Source organism: Pagrus major, chromosome 23 (genome assembly GCF_040436345.1).
Source record: "Pagrus major chromosome 23, Pma_NU_1.0".
Lineage (NCBI taxonomy): Eukaryota > Metazoa > Chordata > Actinopteri > Spariformes > Sparidae > Pagrus > Pagrus major.
In genome coordinates this window covers 10,200,682-10,228,343 of record NC_133237.1, presented here as the reverse complement: position 1 = coordinate 10,228,343, position 27,662 = coordinate 10,200,682, and the positions used below count along the sequence as shown (strand labels likewise).

General features: G+C 39.7%; 1 protein-coding gene across 1 annotated transcript in view; it reads left to right on the top strand.

Moving 5' to 3' along the window:
* LOC141020069 (protein kinase C beta type-like) overlaps positions 1-27,662 on the top strand; it is a 93,828-nt gene that overhangs the window by 25,450 nt on the left and 40,716 nt on the right. The window contains exons 3-5 of the mRNA XM_073495115.1: positions 8,751-8,833; positions 24,280-24,391; positions 25,033-25,161. Coding sequence (XP_073351216.1) covers positions 8,751-8,833; positions 24,280-24,391; positions 25,033-25,161 — 324 coding nt within the window. The remainder of the gene's footprint in view (positions 1-8,750; positions 8,834-24,279; positions 24,392-25,032; positions 25,162-27,662) is intronic.

Sequence of the window (27,662 nt, the reverse complement as noted above, 5' to 3'; positions counted from 1 at the left end):
CAAATATGCATTTTAGGTGAATGAGATGTTTACACTTAAAAATAACAATAGAAAAAGAAAGGAAAATTGCATGTAAGCTAGGTGACGCAAGGAACATTTTGTTCTATAGGTGCTCCACTACTACAGCTATAGACCAGTAAATGTGACGAACGAGAGCGCTTCGTCACGCCATGTGTCGTAGCATTGAACCTGGCCACTGAATCCGACAGCGTCTAAATCTGGGACATCACTGTACAGCGTGTCACTATGTCTCACGAGCGCACACATACACACGCACACACATTGGCAGCTCATTAGAGAAAACGCCATGTACAACATCAGTGTTCTGCCAGCATTTCATGCATAGAATATACTGGATGAGACTGGATGGAGATGAGTGGGGATGGGGGGGGGGGGCAAGGAATGAAAGGGATGGGAGGTGAAAAGAAGAAAATAAAGAAAGAGCTCTCAAAATAGTGCACAGCATTTTAAAAAAACATTCCATTAATCCAAAACCCTGAAGGTTCAGTCTGTATAGGGGTTAGTATTTGATATACCGCTGACATTTTGCATATTTAAAAAATTGTGAGTAAACCATTGCCTTTTGAGAAAAGTCAATACAAACAGTAAATGTTAACTCTAATAGTGTGAAAGGAAAATAACTGTGACTTGTTTCAGTCGAGAGCAAACAAAGGATTTACTCTCACACTGACTGTGAGATGATGCACTCTTATTGAAATGGAAGAGATTGTTTGAGCTTCATTCTTCACACTGTATTGATACACAGAGAGCATGATGGGAGGATAATATTGATTGAAAACCAGCCGTTGCATAACAATGTCATGTGACTATCGGGGAGGGATCGGGGCAACGGGGGACACTTCGTAGAGTTGGAGCTGAGGAAAACAGGTTTCATGTGGGAGTCAGTGTGTGTGTGTGTGAGAGGGAGGAGTTGTACTGATAGTGTATAAGCCACAGTGTAACTGCTCCTCTGCACAGAACAAGAATAACAAACTGCCTTGTTTACCAGGTGATAACCTAAAGTTACGCTTTCAAATCATTGGTCATTGATAGTTTGGCTTTAATTTCGTTGTCAAGCGAAACGATTAGACACTCATGATGAAACTGTGTCCTTTACATACCAATATTGCATTTTTATGCCTCCGTGTTGTCAGCAGTGTTGACACTCCGTCCGTCCGCCCATCCTATTGTCGTGAACGTGACATCTCAGAAATGCCTCGAGGGAATTTCTTCTAATTTGGTACAAATTGAGGATGAACTGATTAGAATTTGGTGGCCGAAGGTCAAAGGTCAAAGTCACTATGACCTCACAAAACATTTGCTTGGCCATAATTCAAGACATTGACATACAAATGTCAAATAGGAAAAAATAATTAAGTTATGATGTTTGATATCCAGAAGGTCAGAGGTTAAATGCAGTGTGACATCCATTATTCTGGAAAAATGTTCTGGCAGTTATTCAATGCTTCAGCTCAGGAACAGCAGCTTGACTTGTGCGTGGAGGCATACAGCCGTGAGGCAGTAATTCTAGTTCCAGCTTGGATCAGTTAATTTTATGTACTAGGGCTGCAACTAAAGCTTGTTTTCATTATAGATAAATCTGATGATTATTTTCTTGATGAGAAAATAGTGAAAAAATGCTCATTATGATTTCCCAAAGCCCGAGGTGGTGCCTACAAATCCCTCGTTTTATCCGACAATCAGTCCAAGACAAAAATAGTCGGCTCACTATGATGCATTACACAGAAAGCAGCAAATCCTCACTTTTCAGAGCTGAGAACCAGGCTTTTCTACCTTAAAATGAGAAATTATTAACCAGTTATCAAAATAGTTTACACTTAATTATCTTTCAATTGACTAGTCGTCATTTCAGCTCTTTCACACTGTATAAGTATGATCCTGCCCTGCAGTTTCATTGTTATTGTACATATAGGCACCTTAAATGTAAAGTAGGGAGAGCGACTGTACATGCCGTGACATGCTCTTTCCCTCGGAAAAAGGCTCACGGTAATCATCGCCTCAGGGACAACATGAGAACATGTCAACACTTGCAGTAATGCAAGGCACAAAATTGCAGAGAAAGAGATGGTGTAAGGAGAGGTGCAGTGACCTATGCGTGAAGCTGGATTTATCTGCAGGAACAACATGAACACAAAAGCACATGTCAGGCTGGTTATTAAAGGATTCTTGTGTGAAACTTTGATTGTACAGCAGCCTAATTGATCCTCGCCAGTCTAACTAAGCCTGCTAATGCGCCAAAGTGTAACATAATGCCCAGCCAGGGTTACAGGTAGACTCTACAGGTGCACTACATGGCTGCTTACCTCTGCAGTAACATGAGCCCTGATCACAACCACGATGATGCTACAGACTGATGACAGAGGGAGAGATAAAGACGAGAGAAGAGAAAAGAAAAAGTAACAGAAAAAGAAATGACAAAAGAGAGAAAGATGTGGAGAAGACTGTGCTGTTTGTGTGTGTGTGTGTGTGTGTGTGTGTGTGTGTGTGTGTGTGTGCGTGTTTCCCATGGATATTTAATGTATACAATAAATAATGAAGGCACGTAGGCAGGGTGCCAGCTCCACCTGAGTCAGACTTAGACCAACACATGGAGGGCACCAAGAGGGCAGCAGCAGAGGAGGAGGAGGAGGAGGAGGAGGAGGAGGAGGGGAGGTTTTGTGAGGAATCATTTACATTAACTGGAAAGACACCAGTTTGATTCATGCTACATTCAGAACAAGACACCAGTTGTTGAATGCTAACAAAATGAATTGATGCATCCATTAACTGCGATGCAAGAGTAATTGTTTACTGAATAGGAAATGTATTATTGAGTGGCAGATGAGGCTGTGGTGTGTGGGAAAGTGTCAGGAAGGATCTACCATAGCTCTCAGGCTCAGCAGCCCTGCAGGGAAGCTTATGAGATACAATATGTGAAGAACTTAAAGGGTGGGGCACAGAAAATGACAACTAACAGGCATACAGGGCTGAGAGGCATTTATGGACATATGACAGGAAGAGTTTGAGGTGTGGTCCTGCTTCTGAAAGTGAATGTTGAAATTTGACATAATTTCACTGATCTTCCTTAAGGGATTGTCAGGTGGAACAGAAGCTATAGCTGACGGAGAAAGTTTAACATTGCCTCTCTATAGGTATATGATATGGTTGCCCTGAGAGCTCACTGCACTGCAACTTAAAGGGTAACTCCACCACGTTAAAGTATGTTTACAGGTCTTTGGGAGTACAACTGCATATGTGATAAAAGTAGTATAAAACCTTTTGTGGCTCCAGAAGAAGCTGCATGTAGAAGCTCCCTTTAATAAAATGCATGCAAAGAGACTTAAGAAATTCAAAGTGTAAACTACGTTATACTGTGGTATGTAAAACACTTACATCACCTCTCTCTTGACCAGAACTTTTACTTTTGTTACTTTACATAAACTGTATTTAACTGATAATACTTCAACCTAAATTGCGATCCCAAATTGAAATTGCCAGCTAGACTGTAGCGTGACTTGAAATAGCCTCTGAATTTCTCTATTTGCACCATAAAGAAACAATTTTGCATTAGAAAAATAGTTATTTTCTTTGGCACAAGCTCCTCATCCGCCTTGCTCCTTGCTATAACTCACGCTGCATGATTTTACGACACGCTGATCCGCTTTTTAATGAGGGCTTAGAAGTTTGGAAACAGAAGTAAGGGGTTATTAAATACCGTGATCTCTGTGATTCATCTGAGAAGTATTGTGGATGCCTTCACAATCTAAAACTGTGAGATCGCCCACCCCTATTTTGAATGCAAGACTTTTTTCTCATAATGGAGTAAATTGTATTGAATTGAAGGGGTCTGAAAACGTTCACTGTTTTTGATGAGACACGAAATCTGTGGAGTGAATTATGAATTGCGCAACAGCTACAACGAATACAACACAATTATCTTGTGTCTCGGCCAATTGTGGCTTAAATTAATATGAGTGTAGGAGTGCAGGAATCCTCCCTGTCTTCACTGGAGAAATTCAAGCTGAAAATTGTTTAGAAAATGGCTGAGACAACCCGTTTTTGCTGAGACAGAAAACTAATCTGAGCTTTTCAGACCCAGTCGAACGTCTGCCTCAGGCGTTCCAGACGCCCTACGATCTCCGTTTTTAGACATTTTCCCTCAGTCCTCTGTAAGCCTGATGAGTTGGTCCAGCTGTGTGAGATTAGGCTATGCCACCTGCCTTTTTAAATTGTCAATTGTATGTAGTGTCCGCTGAAGGGCTGTGTAAATGGAGCAGTGAGGTAATTATTGAGGCGGACGGAGTCAGAGTGGATGAAAAGTTGGGAGTTACAGGGAGAAATGGAGGGCACACTTCATTTCTGGCGCAGTGTATTTTTGTAAGGAGGTATTATTTGGTTTTGGCCCAAGGGTCATATCACTGGATAGTGTACAGGTCTATTTTAGTGACAGGTGTGTGTGTGTGTGTGTGTGTGTGTGTGTGTGCGTGTGTGTGCGTGCGTGTGTGTGTGTTTTGGTTAGGGATTTGGCAGTTGCAATACTCGAAAAGAGCAGTTGCCTTGAAGCAATATGTGCACGCAGCTCTCACCATTTCTATCTCTACCTCCATCCTTCACCCTCACTCTGTGTATTCAATCTGCAATATCGTTGAATGAGTGGGTGGACTGTGTGTGTGTGTGTGTGTGTGTGTGTGTGTGTGTGTGTGTGTGTGTGTGTGTGTGTGTGTGTGTGTGTGGTATCATCTCAGTGAGTGGGTGGTGTGACCAAAAAGAGGATATTGCGTGGGAGTGAAGCACCATTGAGGTGCACATGATTTGTGTGTGTTGGAGTGAGAGTCTTTGTATTAATTATAACCTCTGTGATCAGTGTGAGTTCGACAGTGGAATAGAATTAGACAGATACAATCGACGAGCGATTCCAAATATGTAAATGAGTCAGTAGAGCCCGCTGACAGCGAACAACACTGATCTGATCACTCATACTAACAGAGAAAATCAGTGTATCGTTATTCAAAAGTGCGATCGCCAAATTCATGCTTTCATGCTGACCTTACTTTCTTTACCACGAGTGACTAAACGCAAATATTAATTAGTAGTAGAAGGTTTGGAAGCCCATCTCTGCCAATGTACTGAAATACAAAATATCCTGTAAGTCATTATATATGAGAAACTTTATTAAAATGATACTTTACAATCTCAAAATAACGGAAACTTTCTCAAAATATTACTTGAGTATCTCGAAAAAATGCCTCTGTATCTCCAAAATAATGAAAACGTTCTCAAAATAATACTGTAGTATCTCAAAATTAAGAGAAACTTTCTCAAAATAATTACTTTATTTGGAGGAATTAAGTAATCATTTGAAGATACAACTTCAGTATTTCAATAAAGTTACTGATTGTAATGAAATACAGGATGTTTTCTTTTTGATTACATTGGAGGGACTGGGCTTCCTTAGGACTGTTCCCCTTGTATGTTGAAAAGAGGTCTACATATACAATGTATAATGCAAAGAAGATTTGGTACATATCTTCACAGCTTCAGTCTCTGCTGGCCCCTTATCGGCCCGGTGAAGATGTGGATTATCACATTTGTACCAATGCTTTTTGACTATGATACGTGTTGCAATCTGCACTGTAAGCATCCTGTTGATAAACAAGCTAGATGTGACTGATTCATTTTTAAGAACTGAGACGAAGGTGGAAGAGGAACTGTAACCTTTTACTTGAATAAAAGTAGCAATACTAATATGTAAAAATAAAAAGTAGTGCATGTAGCTGTTAAATAGATTTTGTACCACATTTCCCTCAAAAATGATACAAAGTAGAAGTCTAAAGTAGACGTGGTTGAGATGTAGACGTGATGTCAGTGTTAGACAGTGTGTGTTGGAAGTGGTGGAAAACACTAAAGAGCAGTGAAGCGACCTAAAAGGCAGCTTTGTGTCCAAATTGTTTTAGAGATTGCAGAATTATTTTAAGTGCACATTATATTTTGCATGTCAGAAAGTCTGTTGGCACTTTGACATTTTTCAGTAGAAAATGAGCAACGAGTAGCGTTCTACATTTTGACATTCAGCTAGGATGAAATGAAAATAGCTTGTTTTTTTAACATTTCCTGTCAGGAGCTCTAATGCAGCTATCACTCTTCTCTAGTGCTGCAACTTATTGTTTCATTATTAATAATTTTGCAGTTTATTTTCCGGATTAATCAATATTTGGTCTAAACGATGTCATAAAATCACACACAAGTCACATTAAAACAAAGAAAAGCATAGAATATTTGTTAATTTTTTATCTTGGGAAATTACTTAAATGAATAATCAAAGTTGCTGATTGTTTTTCTCTCAGTCATCTTATTATTGATTGTAGCTTGACTCTCCTTTAATGGAGGTACAAGCTGTTTTTTTTGTTGCAAGATTTCATCAGCCTACAGAGTCAGATGATTCAAATATGCTTTGTTAGTTTAAGCTGTGGCTCTATAACGTGTTTCGGCTGCTACTATCGTCACAATCTCTGTTGCATTTACAGCGCTCCTCCATACCTCTCACTCAGACGTACACACTGTACAAATATACTCTGGGGCGCAATCATAAGGACTGTGCATGTGTGTGTGTGTGATTGTGAGATATTTTTAGCCTTCCTGTTCGTCTTGCCTGTCAGTGGAGCTGACATTGATCGGGGTGGAGATGACAGGCTCTCTATGCGATGAAGCTTTTCGCATGTTTCTGCACCGCTGATTGCTACCAACCTGAAAAAGTCGAGCCGTGTTCTGCTTTTCATCTCATTTAGATTCTGATTGTACTGTTGCTTTCTTTGATCCTTCATGTGTGTTTATGTGTGTATTGAGCTTTTACGACCAACATGTGCCCGGATGGTAAAAAAAAACTCAACCTTGAATTTATTATAAATATAGATTGTTCAATTCTGTCGACAGCCAACTTTGTAAACACGGGAAATTCTGCTAATAAGGAGATATAAATAAGAGGTTACATTTTACATTACATGTAGACGTTAGGAAGGCGCTCTCATCCAGAGTAGCTAACAGTGAGTCAATAGTGCGGGAGTGACAAAAAGAGTATGTGGGTGTTAAGACAGAAGCACAGCATCCCTCTGTACATTTATCACCGCTTACGCTTTTCGTAGGTTAAGTGAGGGCTGCCTCTAACGGCAAAATAACTGAGCTTTCATTAAGCCTCCCGTTCAGAATCAAATTGAATTCAGTCTGAACTTAACTTGAACAATTATGTCAATTTAAACTTGTACTTTGACGTTTTGAAAGCCAAGCCTAGTCAGCTATGATCATGAGGAGGTTAATCTCTTATTTTGTGACTCACTCACATCAGCCACAGTTAACTTATTAACTTATTTCATCCTGATAAAGGTCCCATAATGTAGAAAGTAAGATTCCATGTAATTTAGTATTTTAAAGAAACTGTGCCTTCAAACGAGCCGTCAGGATTTCCGTCAGGTTGTGATGTCACAACTGTACAGTCACCGCCCCCAGCACAGCCAAGGTTATCAAAGACACTGTCAGAGCAGAGGCAGAAATACGGTGGGCGGTGCCTGCTCTGGCCTGTCAGAGCTGACCAATCAGAGGAGACTTGGCTTTTCAAGAGGGGGGCCTTATAGAGACAGGTACTAAAAGCAGAGCGTTCAGACAGGGTGAATGGAGGTGCTGCAGCAATGGACAGTATGAGAAAAATAATGTGTTTTTGAGCATTAAGGCATGAAAACATTTTCTAGTAGACATCCAAAATAAAAATAAGAATATGCTAATAAGCATAAAATGGGTCCTAAAATAAACAGTTTTTCTCACTTGAACATATATTGTAAAAATGCTGATTAAAAAGACTCTGGCTCTCTAAATGTTAGCACCAGAACAGTGTTGGCAGATTTTAGCAAATAACTCATCATGACTGTGGTATGACTCTTACAACCAGCAGAGGCTGGCCACTAAACAGCAAAACCATTTAGGCTACAGTGGAAGCAATCATTTTTAAAATAATGAACCAATTCCTGAAATACTTTGAACACATGGACACACTCTGCAAATGTAAAGAAAAGGGTTCCCACAGGTCCTTGAAATCCTTCCTAATTTGTGAATTTAAAGGAGACCTGTGATACTTTTCATTTTAATCCCTCCCTTCACTGTTTCATATAGGTTCTTGTGCATGTAAAAGGTTTTGTAAGCTAAAAAGGTCAAAGTCAGCACCAAAAGAATTCCTCTCTCCCACAGAAAACACTGCTCCTGAAATGCCTCGTCAGTAGTCCCGCCTTTAATTCTGTGACTTCATGACATCACAGTCATACATTTGCATAATTTATGCCTACCTAGTTTAGCATCTTAGAATTAATTTAATGAAGCTGCTTTGTTGTTGGACAGAGAGAGAATACAGTATAGACCTGAAAAAAAAGTGAAAGGCATTAAAAGTATTAAAAATAGACACAAATAGACATGGTTCATTGAAGGTGCTTGAAGTAATATATTTTGTGCGGTAGAAAAGTTCTTGTGATGTGTTATGTAAATCCTCGTTATAAAAGTGATCTGTGTTGTAACAGTAATTAACCTTAATCCGTGTCTCAAACTATGCCATGTTGCATCATTGAATCTGAGGGAATTGGGCCTGTACAGTCATTAAAATGTCCTTTTATAGTTTCCTAGATTACAGAATAACACAATATTTTGAGTGGGCACATAATGCGTCAAGATTTATACCAAGGCCAATGTTAAATGTTCTCTCTTTCTCTCCACAGTGTGTTGTTTCGTGGTCCACAAACGTTGCCATGAGTTCGTCACTTTCTCCTGTCCGGGTGCCGATAAAGGACCTGCTTCAGATGTGAGTACAAAATGAATGAATCCTTTAAAATCACATGCCTGCGTAGAGTACAAGTAGTGAAAGACAGATGGAAGACGTAAAGAGACTTCACAGACATGAGCTCCCATCACCCGTCAACACCAGTGTTACGGTTGAGCTGCCTCCATCTTTTTCGCTCCTCTCATTTTTCCCGTCTTGACAGTTTTACTGTACGGTCACACGCTCTCACACAGGGATCTCTCTGCTGTTTACATTTGATAGACTCGATACTGCAGAAGTTAAATATAGACATGTAACACTCGAACCAATATTGGCCACTGAGCAGCTCTGGCATGATGGGAAATGTCAACTTCAGATGTTAGATTCCTTCAGCTGTGAAAGGGATGAAGATACTGTTCATGATGGGGAATAAGAGGAGATTTTTAGAAGTCTTTTGCACTCTGATAATATTTGGTTTTACTCTATCATTGTCAAATTAAATGAAGTAGATTTTAATGGTGTAATTAATGTAAACAAAAGAGACTGTGGCTGAGATGAGAAGAGATAATATGAGGGTATTTAGTTCCTCGGTCAAAGGCTTTCTCTTGCTGTGAATCACACATGTACTATTTTGCATAATTTAGCATTTTTGCATTGTTATAACATTCATTTACATAAATGCTTTTCAAAGGTATAGAGCAACAGAAATTAAGGAACATAACATTAAATATGCAACAAATCATGCAGCTGTAATCAATGTTTTTTATGTTACCAATGGAGCACATCATAGTAATGAACCCACAGAGATTCACCTTCTGACTCTGCAGTTCCTCTCAGCTCTATGGAGCACAACTTTACTGTTTTGTTTCCCTCTCATTGGGATCGTTTACAGCAGCAGGCAGTTAAAAAGGTTCTGATAACTCCACTGTGCACTACCTGCCCAGAACCAAGCAGTAGACAGACAAAGCTGTAGGCCACATAGTGAACACGGTCGAGCATTTAGCAGAGAGAATCAGATGTTTCTTTCAGAGTTTATGGAGACGAAAACAGGCTGGAGTTGATTTAAGATGACATTGGGCGAATGGCGGGGCACGCAGGTCAAATACCAAGACTCAGAATCAAATACCAAATCTGGTCTTTGGCATCAGACCTGGACCATTAATCCAAAGCATTGGTATTTGGCGGGCTGGGAATGAGACTTATGAATCAACTCTTTCTCCAAAATTACGTTAAAAGTTACATAGTGTAGCTTTGATAACAATTCAACTTTGGACTTTTCTTGCTTTTTATACCTCAACACTAGAGGAGTAACTACAGCATCACAGTGTGAAGCGTAGGGCCACTGAGCCATCTGCCATAAACACCCGACAATGGGGAGGTCATCTCCGTGGATCATTGCTGCAGGAGTGAAAATAATTCCACTTTCTAATCCCAAAACTAATCTCTGAGCTCTACTCCTGTCGGTAAACGGCTCCGGATCCGAGCAAGTGGAAGGTCTGGCTCTGCACCTGACTCTTTAGTCGGCTCTGAGCACTGCAATGAGTCAGTCAATGCCTCCCTGCTCCACTCAGCCCTCCCAAAACATCACTTGGCAGATGTTTTTTCTTTTGTTTTTCAGAGAGAGCCCCCTAGCGGTAGAAGTTACAAGTACGTTTAAGTGATGGGGTCAAAAATGTACATCTGTCTCAGACATCATTTTGTTGGAGAAGAGAACTTTAAATCAACAAAGTAGCACCCATCGTTCACTAGCTGCGGTCTTAATTCACCCTGTTTACAAGGTTTTTATTCCCTAAATGACTTGCTCCTCTTATCTCTTCTTCTCAACGTGCCTCAACAACACCATAAAAAGACTCTGTGGTTGCGTGTTCCACTGTGACGTATTAGCCATATCACAGTTCACATCAGTTGACATAAAATGAAACAAACATGTATCCACTATGCACTATTTCACCCACATACTGAACGCAGTGCCGTTTGAGGTTATGTTATTAAGTCTCTGAACATTGTCTTTACTTCTCATCTGCTGTAACAGGAAGTGTCTTTAAGTGGTACTTCTATCATAATCTCCTCCACTTCTCTCAAGGAGCTGAGAAAGAGTCTTTTCTCTGATTTATATTGTTAAAATGAATAGCTATTCTCTAATTCGTCACATCAAGCGGGCAACATTTGTTGCCTTCTCCTCTCCTAAGAGCACTCTCGGGATGCCAACTCCATCCTCTTGAAAACCCAGGGGTCTTCAAGTTCCTCAGCCTTGTCCTCAGCTCCCTCTGGAGTGCCCTTTCAGTCTGACAAGTACACTTAGCGAGCCGCCTCCAGAGGGAACGCTGCTGTTGGCTGTTTGGCTTCCTGTGGTGTGTTCTGTATATCTAAGTAGTCTCCACAGTCTTTCGTATTATCTTATTATATGTCTGTCGAACAACTTCCTCACTTCTTTTTTTGTCTCATTTCTTCGTCTCTTTCTTAGCACCTTTTGAGTAACGCATGGTGTAACACAAATAGCTTCTTCTTCTTTGATAGCTACTGTTTAAGTCAGGGCCATAAATTGCCAGCAAATACACACTAAAGCTTCTCTTAAACAATGTTTCTGTGTTTTTATTCCTCCAACACCTTCAGGTTCTTAGAAAGTCTGGCGACGTCCTTTACTTAAAGTAAAAAAAGTATTTTAATTATGTATTGAAATGTTTCTGTTTTGATCTTTAAAATAGTTTAAGTTGGATAAATGAAGCATAAAGTTAGTTCAGGCAAAGCAACAAAATTACATTTGTATTAGTTCATTGGTACCCGTCACACAGCGACTGGCTCATCCACAGCCTCGCCTCTTCTAACATCTAATTATATACATGTCAGTGTTTCCTATACATTGATGTATTTGTGGTGGCCCACCACAGTATCAACATAGACCACCACATATTGATCTTCTATTGTTTTTTTGTCTGTCATTCAAAATGCATTGCATTGTAGAGCTGTGCATGGCTCATTGATTGGCCCAGCTGTAGGGGTTCAGTTCAGCCATTTTAACCACTTCTAACCATGACTCTGCAGATACGCTCGCCGTTTTCTGCTCCCTCCAACCACCTACTTATATAATGTTTTGTCACTCTTTATATTGTATTGATGATTTAAGATTTAATATTCATGTGTAAGTACACTTCCTGCGTTGTTTACATCCATAACTGCATTTCGTCATTTAGTCATTCAGCATGCCCTCAGTGACTTCCTCTTGGCACTGCCGTTGAGGGAGAATCCCGCCTGCCGTGACAAAACAAGTGTCATTACATTTCTCTGAATAAACTAAGATTAGATAAAGTAAGATATATTTTGTTGTCTCCAAGGGGAAATTTTGCTTTGGCAATAGTGCTGCATACAGCTACAATTAACTTAAAAACAACATGTAACTGACAAGACAATACAGAGACAGAACAGTGGTAAGCAAAGTGGTACTTTAAAAACAATAAGTTATGTAATAATAAGTAACATAAACTAAAATAAACAGAGAAAATAGGTAATATATATATATAAAAAGAGTATATATAAAAATAAGTATATATAAAAGATAGTAATCATGAGAACTGTAAAACTGTAAAAACATAAAAATCATAATAACTAACACGTGAAAATAAGCCCCTCTAATGTTAGTAGACCAGGCAGTCGTGCTTGTTTATGTTATTCTGGTATTTAAGGGTCAGAAGAAGAGATGGGACTCCTCATTGAAAGGCATCTGTAGTTATTGTGAAGTACCTGATAGCCTACAAGGGCAAGTGCATCCATTTTAAATCCCCCGCTCCTCCCCCGGCCACTTAGCTCTGCTCACTGAGTGGCCTAAATGCTACGTATGCTGTTACGTAATACCATGATGGCAAGAGAATGAAGAGAAATACTAATTGGTGGAATAACACAAAAGCAGTATCAGGATGTGATTAATGCTGCAACCGTGTTTGTGCTCTGATTCTCCTGTTTCTCTACGACGGAGGTGGCGAGTGCAGTGTGAGCAAAAATACCCGCGGAGTCACTATGGCGAGAATTATGGGAAATACGCCAGGTTGAAAAATACCAGAATATTGCTTTAAATCATTCTTAACATGACTTTTTGAACCAGCAGACAATCTGTTTCTTCATTAGTCACTTCAGAGCTCCATGTATCTCCCTCTATCTATTTCCTCTTTATCTGGCACTATATTTCTATATTTGGCATACATTTAATTCTCTCCCCTGAAGCTTCCTCTCATTGTCTCTCGCTCCACTATCCTTCCCTCTTTACCTTACTCTATTCTGTACATCCTCTATTTAAATGCCACTCCACCCAGGAGGCCCCTGCTCGTAATTACGGGGGCCTCACCACCCCCACCGTGTCATTTTCTTAATGAGTTCATGGTCTTATGACCTCGGTTTGCTGCACAGTGGGAACGTAGGGTATCTCTGCTCCAAACGAGCTGCACGTTTAAATATAGGAGAAAGGAAGACAGGTAGCCTGCTCTGATATTATGGAAGGAGGAAGAGGAGGAGGGGTTTTCCACTCGTCATGTCATCTATTGAATATAATGAAGTTTCGTAATATATACCTACTCAGGACGGGAAAATGAAAAGATGGTTTTGATCGATTCTTTGGTGAAGGCAGGGAACATCACAGATATCTGCCTCATTGCAAGTAATAAAATGTGATCATAGAAGTGCTCAGACTTTGTCATGGAACATGGTGGAACAGCTGGTTGAAGATTTTCTAATAATGCCGTCGGATTTTGCACCGCTTGACACAATGTTTTCACCCACGCACACCTGCACAGAAAATGGCTTTACGAACTTGAAGCATCGAGAACCAGTTTTTCAGCGGTTACATTTCAGTCATTTTTCAATTTGATCATGCAGCATTTTGAGGTGTCGGTGACAGTTTTATCTGTCAAATAGTTAATTATACAGCAGTGAATGGGTAGGCCGAGTCTCACTGTTTAAGATTCAGCTTTGCTTTGCTGCCAAAGGAAAATAAAGCTGTGTTTTTTCTCCCCCTCTGGTGTGCTTTTTCTCAAGATTATGGAAATCTTCCTTGGTTTTTCATTTTTCTGTATTTCTAAGAAGGCTGTGAATATTCAAATGATGTGGAGGCAGATTCTTGGGTTGTAGAAGAACATTTTGAGTACACTGAAGAGACCTTTAAAGAAGTATTTCATCAGTAAAAGATGGTCTCTTCAATAATCTGTGCTGTCTATGCAGCAGAAGGACACATATATGTATTAGACTGGTGCTACATGAACAGAGAAAACAGAGAAAAAGGGTTGTAGCACACCCTTTCGCTCAAGAGGTAGAAAAACCTACAACAACCAGAATGAACTGGGCTGCAGCTGTATGTACATTTTGAAACAGGAAACAATATGGCTGGGAACACGTGATCTCATATTAGATAACATGACAAGGGAATCATCCAACCATAGCGAACCGGAAACCACCCTGGCCGGAAACCCTAAGCTTCTTTGCCTCAAGAATATTTGTCTGCTATGATTAGTGTTTCCCACACATATACTTCACTTGGACGGGATGTCAAAGTATATTTGGCTCCCCATTTTAGCATTTTTTACTTTTTTCTCTGGTATTATGTCCCTCCTGTAAAAGCACTAATGGTGATGCAACCCCTTGAAGTTTGGTGCGAAGTCATTCATCACCACAGTGGTTTCAATAGTTTCAACAGGCTATTAATTAACGACAAGCTTTCTCCACATGCTGCTCACCTGCTGTTGTGAAAATAGAATCCAAAAAGCGATATGTGTTTTTTCGGCGAGGTAAGCCAGTGTGTGTGCATAACGGTGAATATAACACTGTGTGGGCAAACTTTCAAAACGATTCTGAAGAAAGATAATTGATTTTTGAGTCACATACTGAGGTCATCAAATACCAACAAATGCCAACTACCGACATGAATCGTATGAACAAACACAACTTGACTTTGCCAGCCTTCGCCAAAAAAATTTGAGTGGGGAGCTTGGAGCAGGAAACATGGAGGGAAGTTAAACATTGTTGTTTTGCATGTATTTCTACTCACAATTTAAAGATACAAAGCTGGTTAGAAATCAGCAAAGTTTTACCTTTAATGTCCAAATTCAGGAGTGATGCTCTGCTCATGTACAGCCAAATATTTATGAATTCGAAAGAACCAATGTAAAGCTGAAATAATCAACTTAAGTAAGTTAATGAATTGATAAAATGAAGTTGGTAACAATTTTGATAAATCTTTTTTAGGCCAATAATTCTTTAGTTTGTGTGAACATTTGTTGCTTTAAATGTGTCTTAAATCAGAGTAAAGTGAATATTTTGGGGGTTTGGACTATTTTTTCGAAAGGCTAATGTGTTAATCTGGAAAATTGTGGTAGGAAATTATTTTTAGATTTGTATGACCTTTTACAGGCCAAATTATCGATTAATAGAGTCAGTAATAGGCACTCAATAGTTGAAAAAATCATTAATTGCAGGCCTATGTCAGAGTTTTAATAGGATTCATCAGAGCAAATTCCCTCCTCAGGCATCGAGCAATCTCTGATATTCTTGAGTTCTCTGTGGTACAGACACACGAAGACACAGCAACAGGAGATATTTTTATAGAACAGCATACAGATGCAGCTAAAGAGGAAGTCTATACACAGTATATATATCACTATGTTGTGTCATCAGCCCATCAGTCCCGTTTTACCTCGTGCCGGTCCCTCTCTTCCTCCCTCTGTCAGCTATGTATGTTTAAAAGAAGAAGTCAATTATAGATCTGGGTTAATAGAATGGGTTCCCTGTGGGAGAGGTCGAGGGACGAGATCCTCTAATGAAACCTACATTTCATGCCCACAGCTTAATAATGGTATAGAACTCAGTGTGTGTGTGTGTGTGTGTGTGTGTGTGTGTGTGTGTGTGTGTGTGTGTGTGTGTGTGTGTGTGTGTGTGTGTGTGTGGCTAAAATAATAATAAGATATACACACAAGGATAGCGCTGCTGCAAACAAGTTTAACAATTAAATTTAGAAAACAGTTATCTTGGGCGTATGATTAAGGATATATTTATTCCTCACTGTCATGGGACATTCCTGGAATATCATGGGATTTTGAAATATATTTTCCAGACAGAGATGTCAGTGTCACTTTTATTTATATATACCAAAATTCATATGCGGAAATCACAGGAGGGACAGTGGGCTCTGGAACAGAGAGTTGTCCCCTTCAGTAGCCTATTTCATTGTAAGCATGTCATTTTAAATGGTATGATAATATGCACTGAAAACACTTTTATATTATTATGTTTTATATAGTTTTATAAGAGCAACAGAGGAGGAATCCCTCTTCCAGAAGGAGCAGACATCAGAATGTGTTGTCATTTGTGCAAAATAGATCGATTGCAAACAAATGTGAAGCATTTTGATGTGAGAGGAATTCAGTAAGAGATGTTTCAAACTAGAACTAAATCATCCTTTTCGGCCCGGGGTAGCAATTATTATAAAAATATAATTTAGTCACAGAAATATTGGGCACGAATTTGCTCAATTTAAAGGAGAAGTTTACCATTTTGGAAGATGTGCATATGCATTGTTGTAAAAATATAGCTAGAGTCACAGCTTGGTTAGCATAGCTTAGCATTAAAGACTGAATGTGGTGAACCAGCTAGCTTGGCACATAACTGGCACATAAAACAGCGAAATGACGTTTTTACAAATCAGCTTTTGCATTTTCTAGCTTTCACAGGAACATGTACAACACACCTGACTCACTTCCTCCTCTCCCCTTAAACTCACCTGCCTCCCCAAACACACGCGCACATATATTTTGTATATTCTCATATACATTTTGTGCACAAACACTGAATGCCAATCGACATGTTCTCATTTGGCGTCATTGGTTTTCTCTGTGTCGGGTTTATTGCAGAGACCTGCAGCAGGACGGTAATGACTTCTCCCCCACAGAGTCTGTCTCAGCATGTGTGAGGCAGGTTTCCCCCTGGACAGTCAGTCACAGAGCGAACTCCTATAAACAGACTCCACAGCTACGGGCGATTTATAGTGCATTTATAGTTCACCTAATCTGCATGTGTTTGGACTGTGAGGAGGCACACGGGGGAAACTCATGCTCACACGCGAACATACTAATAGATTAATGTCAGGTTTCAGGTGAACCACAGATCCACTGTTACAGCCTAATGTGAAATATTAACCTTCCTCCTGACTCCAGTATTATTTTACACTCATCTTTTTTTTTTTTTTGAGAACATCCTGAATGCATTTTAGTTTCAAAGCTGATGGCAGTTTACATGTCATGCGAGGATGTGACACCCGAGGTCCTTTTCACACATGCAAATGGGATTTTCGGAGCGCAGAGTGTTTTTCTTTTTATTCATATTTTGGAGCACAACAAGAAGTGTCTCAGCCACTAATTAAGACATTTGATTCCAGTTCCTGTCATTTCAGAGAAAGCAGGAGAACATTTAGCATCTTTATTGAATCAGAGAGTGTGAGAAGCGTTCTGAACTTTTGAGCTTTAAAATATCTGTAAAATTGATTGAACGTTTTTTGATCTCTTGTCAAATTCCAGAGCAGATTGAGTGATTATTTTTAAGCAAGTCACTCTTGCAAAGTCAAACATTAGTGTTAAAAATATATAAGTTAACATTGACGGCTGTGAATTTTTGAGAAAATGCAAGAAAATGATCGTCTTGTCCTTAGTGTCTCTCTTTTTGTCACTCCATTCCTTCTTCCCTCAGTGGAGATCCTACATGTGTCTCCTTGCATGCTAAAAAGCAACTAAATATTTGTGATTTCTCAAAGAACATTATATACATTTAACAGTATGTGTGACCAGATGGTTAAAAACCACGCTGAAACAACGTGGTAACCTTTGAGGGAGGAGGACGGCTGACAACAGTGATGGAGAGATTGCAATCAGCATACGGAGGGAAGTGAAAGGAGGAGGGGAGTAACGTTCAGGGTGTGAAGATGAAACCACCACCGTCAGCCCTCCCATCACTCCCTCACTGTTTTGATTCACTCTTCATCATTCATGTCATGCAATTAGCCCTCTTTTTCCGAGAAAGATTGCTTCCCCGATCAACGAGAAATCCTTTCAGTAGTCTTTCTGCAGAAACACTTAAACATTCCCAGAGGAGAAATTACAAGCCTGGGGGGGATAAACACAATAGCAGAGCATTTGTTTTATTGATCAGGACAGAAAAGGCGAACACTGCAGTCTTTGTAATGTTGCATTTTACTTTGTTCATTTTTTTTGCAAAGTGTGCGGTCTGATAGTGAACCAAGGTGGGATGAAAGACTCTGACATATGACTTGTGTTTTTGTATCCACACAGTATGCAAGTGAACTTAAAAGAACACTTAAATTGTTAGCTTGTAAAAAGGTTAAAGGTGCACTATGTCATTTTGGAAAAGAAACATTTATTTTTTTCCATAACTGAATAAACAAGCTGTTCTCAGAGGTTTTTTTATTCAGTTTATTCAGTCATGAAAACAAAGAGGGTTTGTTTATTTACTTTGTTTAGGCATTAAAAAAATCAATCAATGTAGATTTTTCTCTTCCGATTAAAACGTCTTCCCCCGAAACTACGTAGTGCATCAGTTACTGATTTATTTATATGTCTATTTTTAGGTTTTATATTTGACATGAACTAAATTGTTTGGTCTGTGAAATGTCAGAAAACGATTTCCCTGTCAGAGATGACGTTTTTAAAGCGCTACTTTTATCTGACGAAGAGACCAAAACGCAAAGAGAATCAGTTTGCTATCATGTAAAGACAAAGAACACATCAAATACTCACAACTGACAAGTTGTAACTAGAGGGTGTTTGTCAATTTACTAAACAGAATAATTTAATAGATGCTTAATAATTTTATGACAGTCGACTCAACATTTAGTGTTTGACATCAGACACACAGAACAAAACTGAGCTGATCGTCTTCATTTCTATTCAGATTAGCTTAACTTTTTTTTTTTTTTAAAAAGCCTTGTGCTTTATATTATAAAGAACAAAGAGCGACATACTATCACAGTTAAAATTCAACATTTAAGTCATAAGACCTGAAAAAAATGTGTCTGTATTCAAACTCATGCTGAATGGATGCTTCACTTGATTCCTTAGAGGTGCATTTATATGAGAGCTCCAAAGCTGCACATATAGCTTTTTCTTTTGTTTGGTGTATTTTCCTTTTTTTTATTATTCCTTCTCAGGCTAAAGGGCTCTAGGATGCGACTGTTTTGGTCCCGCATGTGCTCAAAAATCTGTCAAGTGGGACAAAATATTTTCTTTGTTTGTAGCGGTGCGTCTGATATCCAACAGGTCGGATTGAAAACTGTATGTTATACATAATATTTTTTGACAAGCATCAACTGGATGTGTAGAGAGTTGCCTTTAAACAATTATTAGCCTGTAAACATATTTTCCATAGATAAGATCGTAAAATTTGTACCAATGAATGTTTTTTATATTGCAGTAATATTTGAGGTTGTTTTCTTTATTTGAGTTATCAGCACTTAAAATAAGTTAAAATAAATAAATAACTTATCAGCACTGAAAATATGTGCTGATAACTTATTTATTTATTTATTCATGAATAAATAAAATGAGATATAGTCAATATCTATAATATAAATATAATAAATGAAATATCTGAAGGTACCATGTAAATAAACCTAAATCATTTCCTTAACTCTATTTAGAAAACAATCCACAAATAGCATCTGGTTATTCAAGCACAGCAGCTTTATGGTAAGCCCATTCTGTACAGTAGATGATGGCTGCCGCTGTAGAAATGTCAGACAGTGTCAGTGAGCACTCACTCACTCACTCGAGGAAGAGTGAGTGGACTGAAGACAAAATCAATAAGGGAAAAAAAGGCTCAAAACAGTGACTGTGAGCCAGGACTGTGTGTTGTCTGCTGTCAACCTGCCTGTCACACAGCATCATGAATGACATGACATGATGTCTGCATGTGTGTGTGTATGTATGTGTGCGTGCGTGCATGTGTGTTTGTCGTTGTGTGTTCACTGATGTGGGCAGGGAAAATAATGGACATCAGTGCTTTACACTAAAACAAAAGAAGCACAGACTGAGCGAAAGCACAATGACAAAAAACAGTCAAAACAGAGTGTGTGTCTGTGTGTGTGTGTCTGACTAATGGGTAGTCACTGCTCTGGCATCGTGTGCTGATGTTGTGAGCGGGCTTTCAGTTTAGACACCCAGTAACACAACATATGCCACGCAATACGCTCATTTGTCCGGGAGCAGCACACCGCACCATCTGCCTTTAATTAGTCGGGTCGCGGTGAGTAAAATCAAGTGAAACAAAAGGCAGACGCTGCTGAAAAAAGTTGGCTACATGCTCATGTCAACTGTGCACGAGTGCAAGAGTAGTGCGAAATAATGAAACTACTTTTAAGGATAACAAAGTCCATTCATGTAACCAGTGGCAGACTCCGGATGTTTGAGGGGCAGGGGTGAAAACAGTAAAAGGGGCACCAGCTGTAGGCGGTGGGCAGCAGCATGCAGAAAGTTGTGATATATTTAGTGAAGAGAGGGCACTTCACTTCGATTATTCCACTGGAAAGGCACCCTAAAGGGTACTTTATCACATTTTGTCTGCTGGAAGGGCTCCATGTTTTATCAACCGTAGGGGCATCCAGGAGGGCACTATCATGTTTAGTCCACTGGAAAGGTGAAAGCACCCAGTATTAAATGCATTGTTTTTCAATGTTGATAATTAAAGTATGTCTGTCTACATACATGTGTGTAAAATTGTATTACAGCATCATGACTGTATACGTAGATGGAAATGTGGGCCTGTCAGTCAGTCCGATTTGATCCAGACAGAAACATTTCACAACATTCTGATAGATTGCCTTGACATTTTGTAGATATATTCGTGGTCCCCAAAGGGTGAATCCTGCTGACTTCTGGTGATCCCCCGACCTTACCTCTAGCGCCACCATGTGGTTAACATTGTTGGTATTACGTAAAATGTCTACAACTACGAGAGCAGTGAGAGTATCTTGATTGATTACAAAGTGTTTTTTCAAACTCAAATCAATTTTTTGTTGATTTTACATTCTGCCTTCTTATTTCTTCTTTTAAGATACACACACCCATTTCTACAAAATTCTAGACTCAGCTCTAGATTGAACCTGATTAAAATTACCCCTGCTACCAGCAAATGTATTCACTGGTTTGTTTTGAGAAATTGAGGTTTTAAGCATTCAATTATAGACAGACATGATTTGATTAAATAGAGACTTTTCAACAGTGGTGATAAGGGGGTTAGAGAGTCATTTTTCAAATGCTGCAATCTTAAACTTACAGGCCAAAAAGATTGGGAACTCATTTATAACATTGGCCCATTCCCTGACAGAAGAAAGATATGAGGTTTTTCAATTTGTCATGCAGTAAAATGTAATGACAGATGTAATTGAATCACACTATTGCTCAGTCGGTTGGTTGGTCGGTCCACAAAAAATATCCTTTGGTCCCCGCATTTTTCGCCATAGAAGGCAGAAAATTGGCATGGAGATCAAGTGTGTGTTCATGTGTGTGTTAGGTGTGTGGTTATGTCTATGCCTCTTGGCTAAAAGGGCACATGGCAGTGAGAGGGGCCTTTCGCAAAAAGACAGAACTGTCAAATGGATTCACAGACCTGCACAGGATATGTGGTTGGTCGTGACCATTTCTCTCAGATGTCACACTCAGGGTGGGAAGCTTGAATGCGGGGTTAATGCTACGCTCCTGTGTTCCAGGTTATAGGTCTGATGGGACATCGAGCCGTATTTCAAGTTAAAGCAACATATTGGCTAATGTTAGCATTTAACCACTTCCTAGCTAACATACCGTTCAGTTGCATTCAGTATGTTTTACTTCCTGGCTTAAAAAATTGTGTCCGAGATGTGCGTTGACATTTTAGAAGTTTAGCTTGGAAGTGGATGGTTGTTGCTGCCTCACTGCAGCTAACGGATGATGAAATATGTTGTTTTACCTTGAAAAATGTCCCGATGTCCCTCTAGATTTTCACTATCCATTGTCTTTTCAGTTGCTGGTCAATCAGGAGGCAGTGAAATGTTTACAATTTGTCAGATTAACTACGTTTATAGGACTTACACATGGAACGCAGCAGTAAAAGATTTGAGCTACCCGCCCTGAGCATGATGTCAGAAGAAAATGTCCACCGTGTGAACCTATGACAAAGTGCAGAGCTTATAAACGGATTCACAAAACAGAAATATATTTATACACACCCTAACCACCATTTTGCCATGTCCTTTCATAACTAATGAACCATTAGTTGTACACTCTTGCTTCAACCCTATAGCAATCACAACTTTCTGTATATGAGACTAAAATTTGCCGTTGAGTTTGAGTGTTTGTGTGGTTGGGTGCATGTGAATGCGTGGACGACTGCCTGTAATTCGTGGCTGCAATTGCCTTATAGATCTTTATTCTGATTTGACTCATCATCCATTAACAAAAGATCATATGCTTGGGTGTATAAAAGAGGAGGATGTCTTTTTGTCCCTATTTGCTGTTTTCTTCCTTCTGTTTTTCCTGCTGTTCTGATTAATCCCTGAATTTTCAAGGTGAATGTATTTAATCATCAGTGTTTGTAGAGAAGCTGGCACCCTCTATCATCAGCCCTCATATCGCTCCGCGTCTGCTGTTGCTCATCACCGGAGCTTCAGCAGCACAATGTTCCCTTGTCTTTCAGAGGAACAAAAACAAGACAGAGTTGGTCCTGTCCTTGAGAAAGACGAGAACCAGAAGAGAAACAAACACACACACACAGGGATACGAACACACACACGCGGTTGTGCAAAGAATCCCACACGCCGACGCGCAGGCAGCCGCACAAGCATTCAGCCTTAACAAGCACACACACACATTTCTGAAGACACCTTGGGGAAGCTGGGTATAATTCAGGCAGTGGCAGCCTAAATTAAACGTTATTTTCCAGGACAGGTGTGGAGCAGAGGAAGAAATCAATCAAAGGCTTTTTCTGGCTCATGAACACACACACACACACACGTCAAAGAGAACTGTCTACACATACCAAACACGTGTGGTCGCTAACTGATTCGGTTTATAAAAAATGTTTGGCAGTGAGCATTCATTTGGACGTTCACATCAAATATTGTAGCTCCGTGTTTGGTAACTTTGATGGCAGAAGCGTTTGTACTCCTACGTTGAAGTATCCCCGCTTCATCACCACACAGCCTGGATCCATCTCAAGCGGTGGATTGGACGTCGTCACCGTCCGTGGGTTCATGCTGCAGCGTTCGTGTGTGTTGATAAGAAGTCCGTCAGTGACCATCAGTTAGATTTCTAGGGTTGTGTGTGTGTGTGTGTGTGTGTGTGTGTGTGTGTGTGTCGGCTGCTGAAACCACGGTGCTAAGGGGGAAGGTGTGTATGCCCACTGAGCCATGGTTGCAGGTGTCACTCACACACACACACATCAGACAGAAATAGCTCGTGTTTCTGCCCTAGTTACGCCTTCATTATGAATGCTCATAAAAGAGGAATTGGTACCTGAGGTTCTCGTTCTCTTTCAGCATGGAAATGAGAAAATCTGCTCACTAAATGATGAAAAAACTGATGATTTATTTAGCTTTTTAGTCCGTCTGTACGGCATTACTGAGTAATATTTACAGTAAGCAGAACTTTGCGGGTGTGCGCGTTAGATTGACGTGACCCGTTGCCTACCTCCTGTACCTCACTTCTTGTCTGTAATCCGATGGGGCTTTAACAGACTTCATGCAAGGCTGACTCCCTGCAGACATCTCGTTTTGCTATCGCGTGCACACACACACACACACACCTGTCGCTGCCTTTGTAGTCTTCCTTAACTGGCTCGAACAAAGAAATTCTGATGAAACTTATCTCGATCAGATTACAAAACAGATGCCAACATATACAAACAGTGCATTGCCTGTATACACAGTGTGCACAGAGGTGGAAGGTGGAGAATAAAAAAGAGAGATGGAGTTTTGTATTGTGATGAAAGGTGGGTGCGATTCAAGAGTTAATGATTATGTCTGGCAGATGTTAATTATTTGTATTGATGGATAGGATGATGGGCATACATATGATTGACTTTTATTTAAACTTTTGCAGGATGTTTATAGCACATAAACAGATTTCCATTAAAAGAGGTTCACTGCTGTACACTGTAAAATCTGACAGTGATCTTATTTAAAAAAAAAACAGAAAACAGATTATCTCAAAATTACCATGTAAAGACGACTAATGAATTTAAGTTGTAAAAACTTTTTAGCTCGTACAACTTAAATTTAATATTCTACTTTACTTGGCAGTTCGGAGCTACTGGGTTTCCTGACTTTTTTTAAAAAAAAAGCCAACTTTTAAAATTTATAGTGTATGAATATTTAAGATGCTTCCTTCTGTCTAGTATGTTAAGGAGAAGAAGACAGGAAATGTGACTGAATATGTATCCGAATGATTAATTCTTCCCTCCTCTCTTCCCTTTAGGACCCGAGGGCAAAGCATAAGTTTAAGATCCACACCTACTCCAGCCCGACCTTCTGCGACCACTGTGGCTCTCTGCTCTACGGCCTCCTACACCAGGGCATGAGATGTGACCGTATGTACTCTACACTAACTCTGTCATTATAAAGCCCATTCAGCTAATAGTCCCACTCAGTGTGATGCACAAAAAAGACAAAACATATGTCTTGTAGAGACTTAAATCAGCATTTTAACTTATCGTAATGTCTATTGCAGCCCATATCCTTACATTAAAGGTGTCTTATTGTAGAAAGTGTGATTTTGATGTCTTTGATTGTAAAGCAGGTCAGGTCTATTAAAATTATGAAAGTATAGAAACATACAATCCACAGAGACATTCAGAAACTGCCCACAAACAAACCGTCAGGACTTCAGCAAAGTTGTGATGTCACAACTATACAGTCACCACAGCCACGCCCTCAGCATGGCCGGTAGAGCTGATGTGGACAATAGCCGGTGCCTGCGCAGGCTTGTAAGAGCTGACCAATCAGATCAGACTGGGCTTTTCTGGAGGCGGGGCTTACACAGAGCATTCACAGATAGAGGATGAACAGAGGTGCTGCAGAAAAGGACAGTGTGAGAAAAATAAATGTGTTTTTAAACATTAAAGCATGTAAACATTTTCAAGGAGACAGTAGTATGAACCTGAAAATGAACATAATATGGGGCCTTTAATCTGTGTGTGTGTGTGTGTGTGTGTCTGTCTGTCTCTTCCAGACTGTATGATGAACATCCACAAGCGCTGTGTGGCCAATGTGCCGAGCCTGTGTGGGACAGACCACACTGAGAGGAGAGGTCGCCTCCAGATCACCGCTGAGGTCAAGACTAATGTACTCACTGTTACCAGTAAGTTTATCTGAACACACACACACACACACACAAACTCACACAGTCGAGCCAAGGCGAGTTCGAGAATACCAGTCGTCTGTCTCCCTCTGCTGGTAGAGCTGCAGAGGTGCAGGATGGATGTAACAGAAAGCAGCAGTTATAGCCATTAGTCTCAACACGCGAGTAATTTCCATACGGTGGCATAACCTATCGCTAGGAAAATCTGGGTGCTGTATCGTAGGCGCTAGGAAGGTTTCTGTTTTTCTTTTTTTTAAAAAGATTGAAACTTGATTTGTCCTCTAATACAAAAAGCAGAATGTTTTCCACTCTTCTTAGTGTAATGTGGAATAAGAAAATAATAATTTGTGGTACTCAGTTGCCTTCATGTTGACACTATGCACCACTTTAAAGGTGCATTATGTAGTTTTATGGAGGAAATTCTAATCAGAAGAGAAAAATCTTCATTGACTGTTTTGTGCAAACTAAATAAACAAACTCTCTTTGTTTTCATGACTGAATAAACAAACAAAGGACAACACAATTTCATACTGTTTTACTTGGTACAGTAAGTGGCAGCTAAGTGAAACAAGGTCATCAGGCAACTACTGTCAAGATATTCTGACACCGATTATTAACATTAGTGTTGACTTTAACATTAGGGGAGGGGAAATCTGTCTTGCAGCCAGATAAAACATGGTACACAAAGAGACGTGGGCACACTGAGAGAGACGTAACACATAACAAGGTACATAAAACATCAAATGACAACAGGAGGCCTACAGTATGTTTAGCCATTACCAAAAATATCATCAGCCCCCAGCAGTTATGTAGGAAACTAATCATCAGCTGAGTCATCATGAGTGTTTCACAGTTTGTTGGCCTGAGAGATAAAATAATCATGTTAGATCTGGCCTTGGGTTGTCAAAAATTCCTGGAGTCGAGAAGCTCAAACTGCATACAGAGTATGTTACATATCAAGCATTTTAAGGATGTGTTCACCCAAAATCTAAAATTCTGTCATTATCTACTCCAACTAAAGTCGGGTGAAGTTTCATAGTCCACAAAACATTTCTGGAGCTTCACAACAAAACAGTGTTGCAGCGTTCTCTTAAACAACTGAAGTAGATGGGGAATTCAGTTTCTTAACTGGAAGTGTAAAAAAACAGATGAAAACTGATTTGAAAATGGTTAGCAAGCAGCGTTGATGGGTGTAAATATTTACTTTTCAAATAATTGTGGGATCTCAGGGATTCTGGAGACTTGGATTACATTGGGCGGGCTGTATAGAGCCCATTTAGTTTTTTTTTTTTACATTTTAAAAGGAGTCTACTTCAGTTGTTTAGCAGAACGCTGCAATGTGTTTTGTTGTGAAGCTCCAGAAATGTTTTGTGGACAACAAAACTTAACCTAACTGAACTGTCAATCAGCATGGGAGTGACATAAAAACAGAATTTTCGATTTTGGTTCAACTTATCCTTTAATTTGAAAATATAAGAGATTTTGGTGTCTGAAATAGCTGTTTGGATTGTTATTTAATTCCATTTTACTCACTTTTCCTGCATCATTTACTTGTACTTTAGGAAGAGAGTTTTAGCCGTCTGGTTTTAGACCCCAGGATCACATTTTTTAAATGTTGCGGAAGACAATGTTTAAGGCAGGATGTTCCACATATCCCAGAATGCATCCGTGGGTTATGAACTCATAGCATAAGTGATTGTGATGATATAGTTAGAATTGGAGAGTGAGCATTTTTGCTGTTGAATTTCTTGTGTTTGCAGGGTAGTGTGGGCGTACACAGTCTGTCTGTTTCTCCTATGATTTCTTCCAGCATAGCGGAGGTTGAATTTATTGTTTACTGTTATGGTGTTTACATTTTTGTGGAATTATCATCGTCAATGTTTAGTCAGTCATTGCAGAAACAGATACACCATCGAACAACAAACCTGTCCAAGAAATACACGGTGCGCCTACATTCACATTCTGCTCAGATGGTCCCGTTTCTCACGTCTTTTTCACTTCTACTTCCGTCGTGAGCTTTTAAGTCTTTCGTTAAGCCTTCAGGGTTTCTATGGTTGTGTCTGGAAGCTTCCAGGTGCTCCTAGGATTGAAAAGTGCAGCTGAATGAATAGAAAGCAGTGTGTCGCTCAGAGAGACAGATGAGCTTCCTCAGAAGAAAAAAAACCAAAACATTATTAGTCATTAGAGCTCAGACTGTTCACCACAACAGCTTTTAATCTTTGAAATAATCACATCAAGCTAGGTTAAAAAAATCAACCACGTTAAAGCATTGAAACACTTTTGCATCACAATATGGAAAAAAAGGGTATGTTTTCCACCAGTGACGTTAATTCAAACTGACTCAGTTTCCAGCCTGAACAAGTCCCATGGGGTAGATCAAATGTCGGCTCACCTCTTTCCTGGAGAGAGTTTTCTGACTGCTCTCATGTTTTATTTAACTGATAAATGGAAAATTGTAGTAGCAGTAGAAGTAACACTGTAGTGCCGGTTCCTTGTCTCAC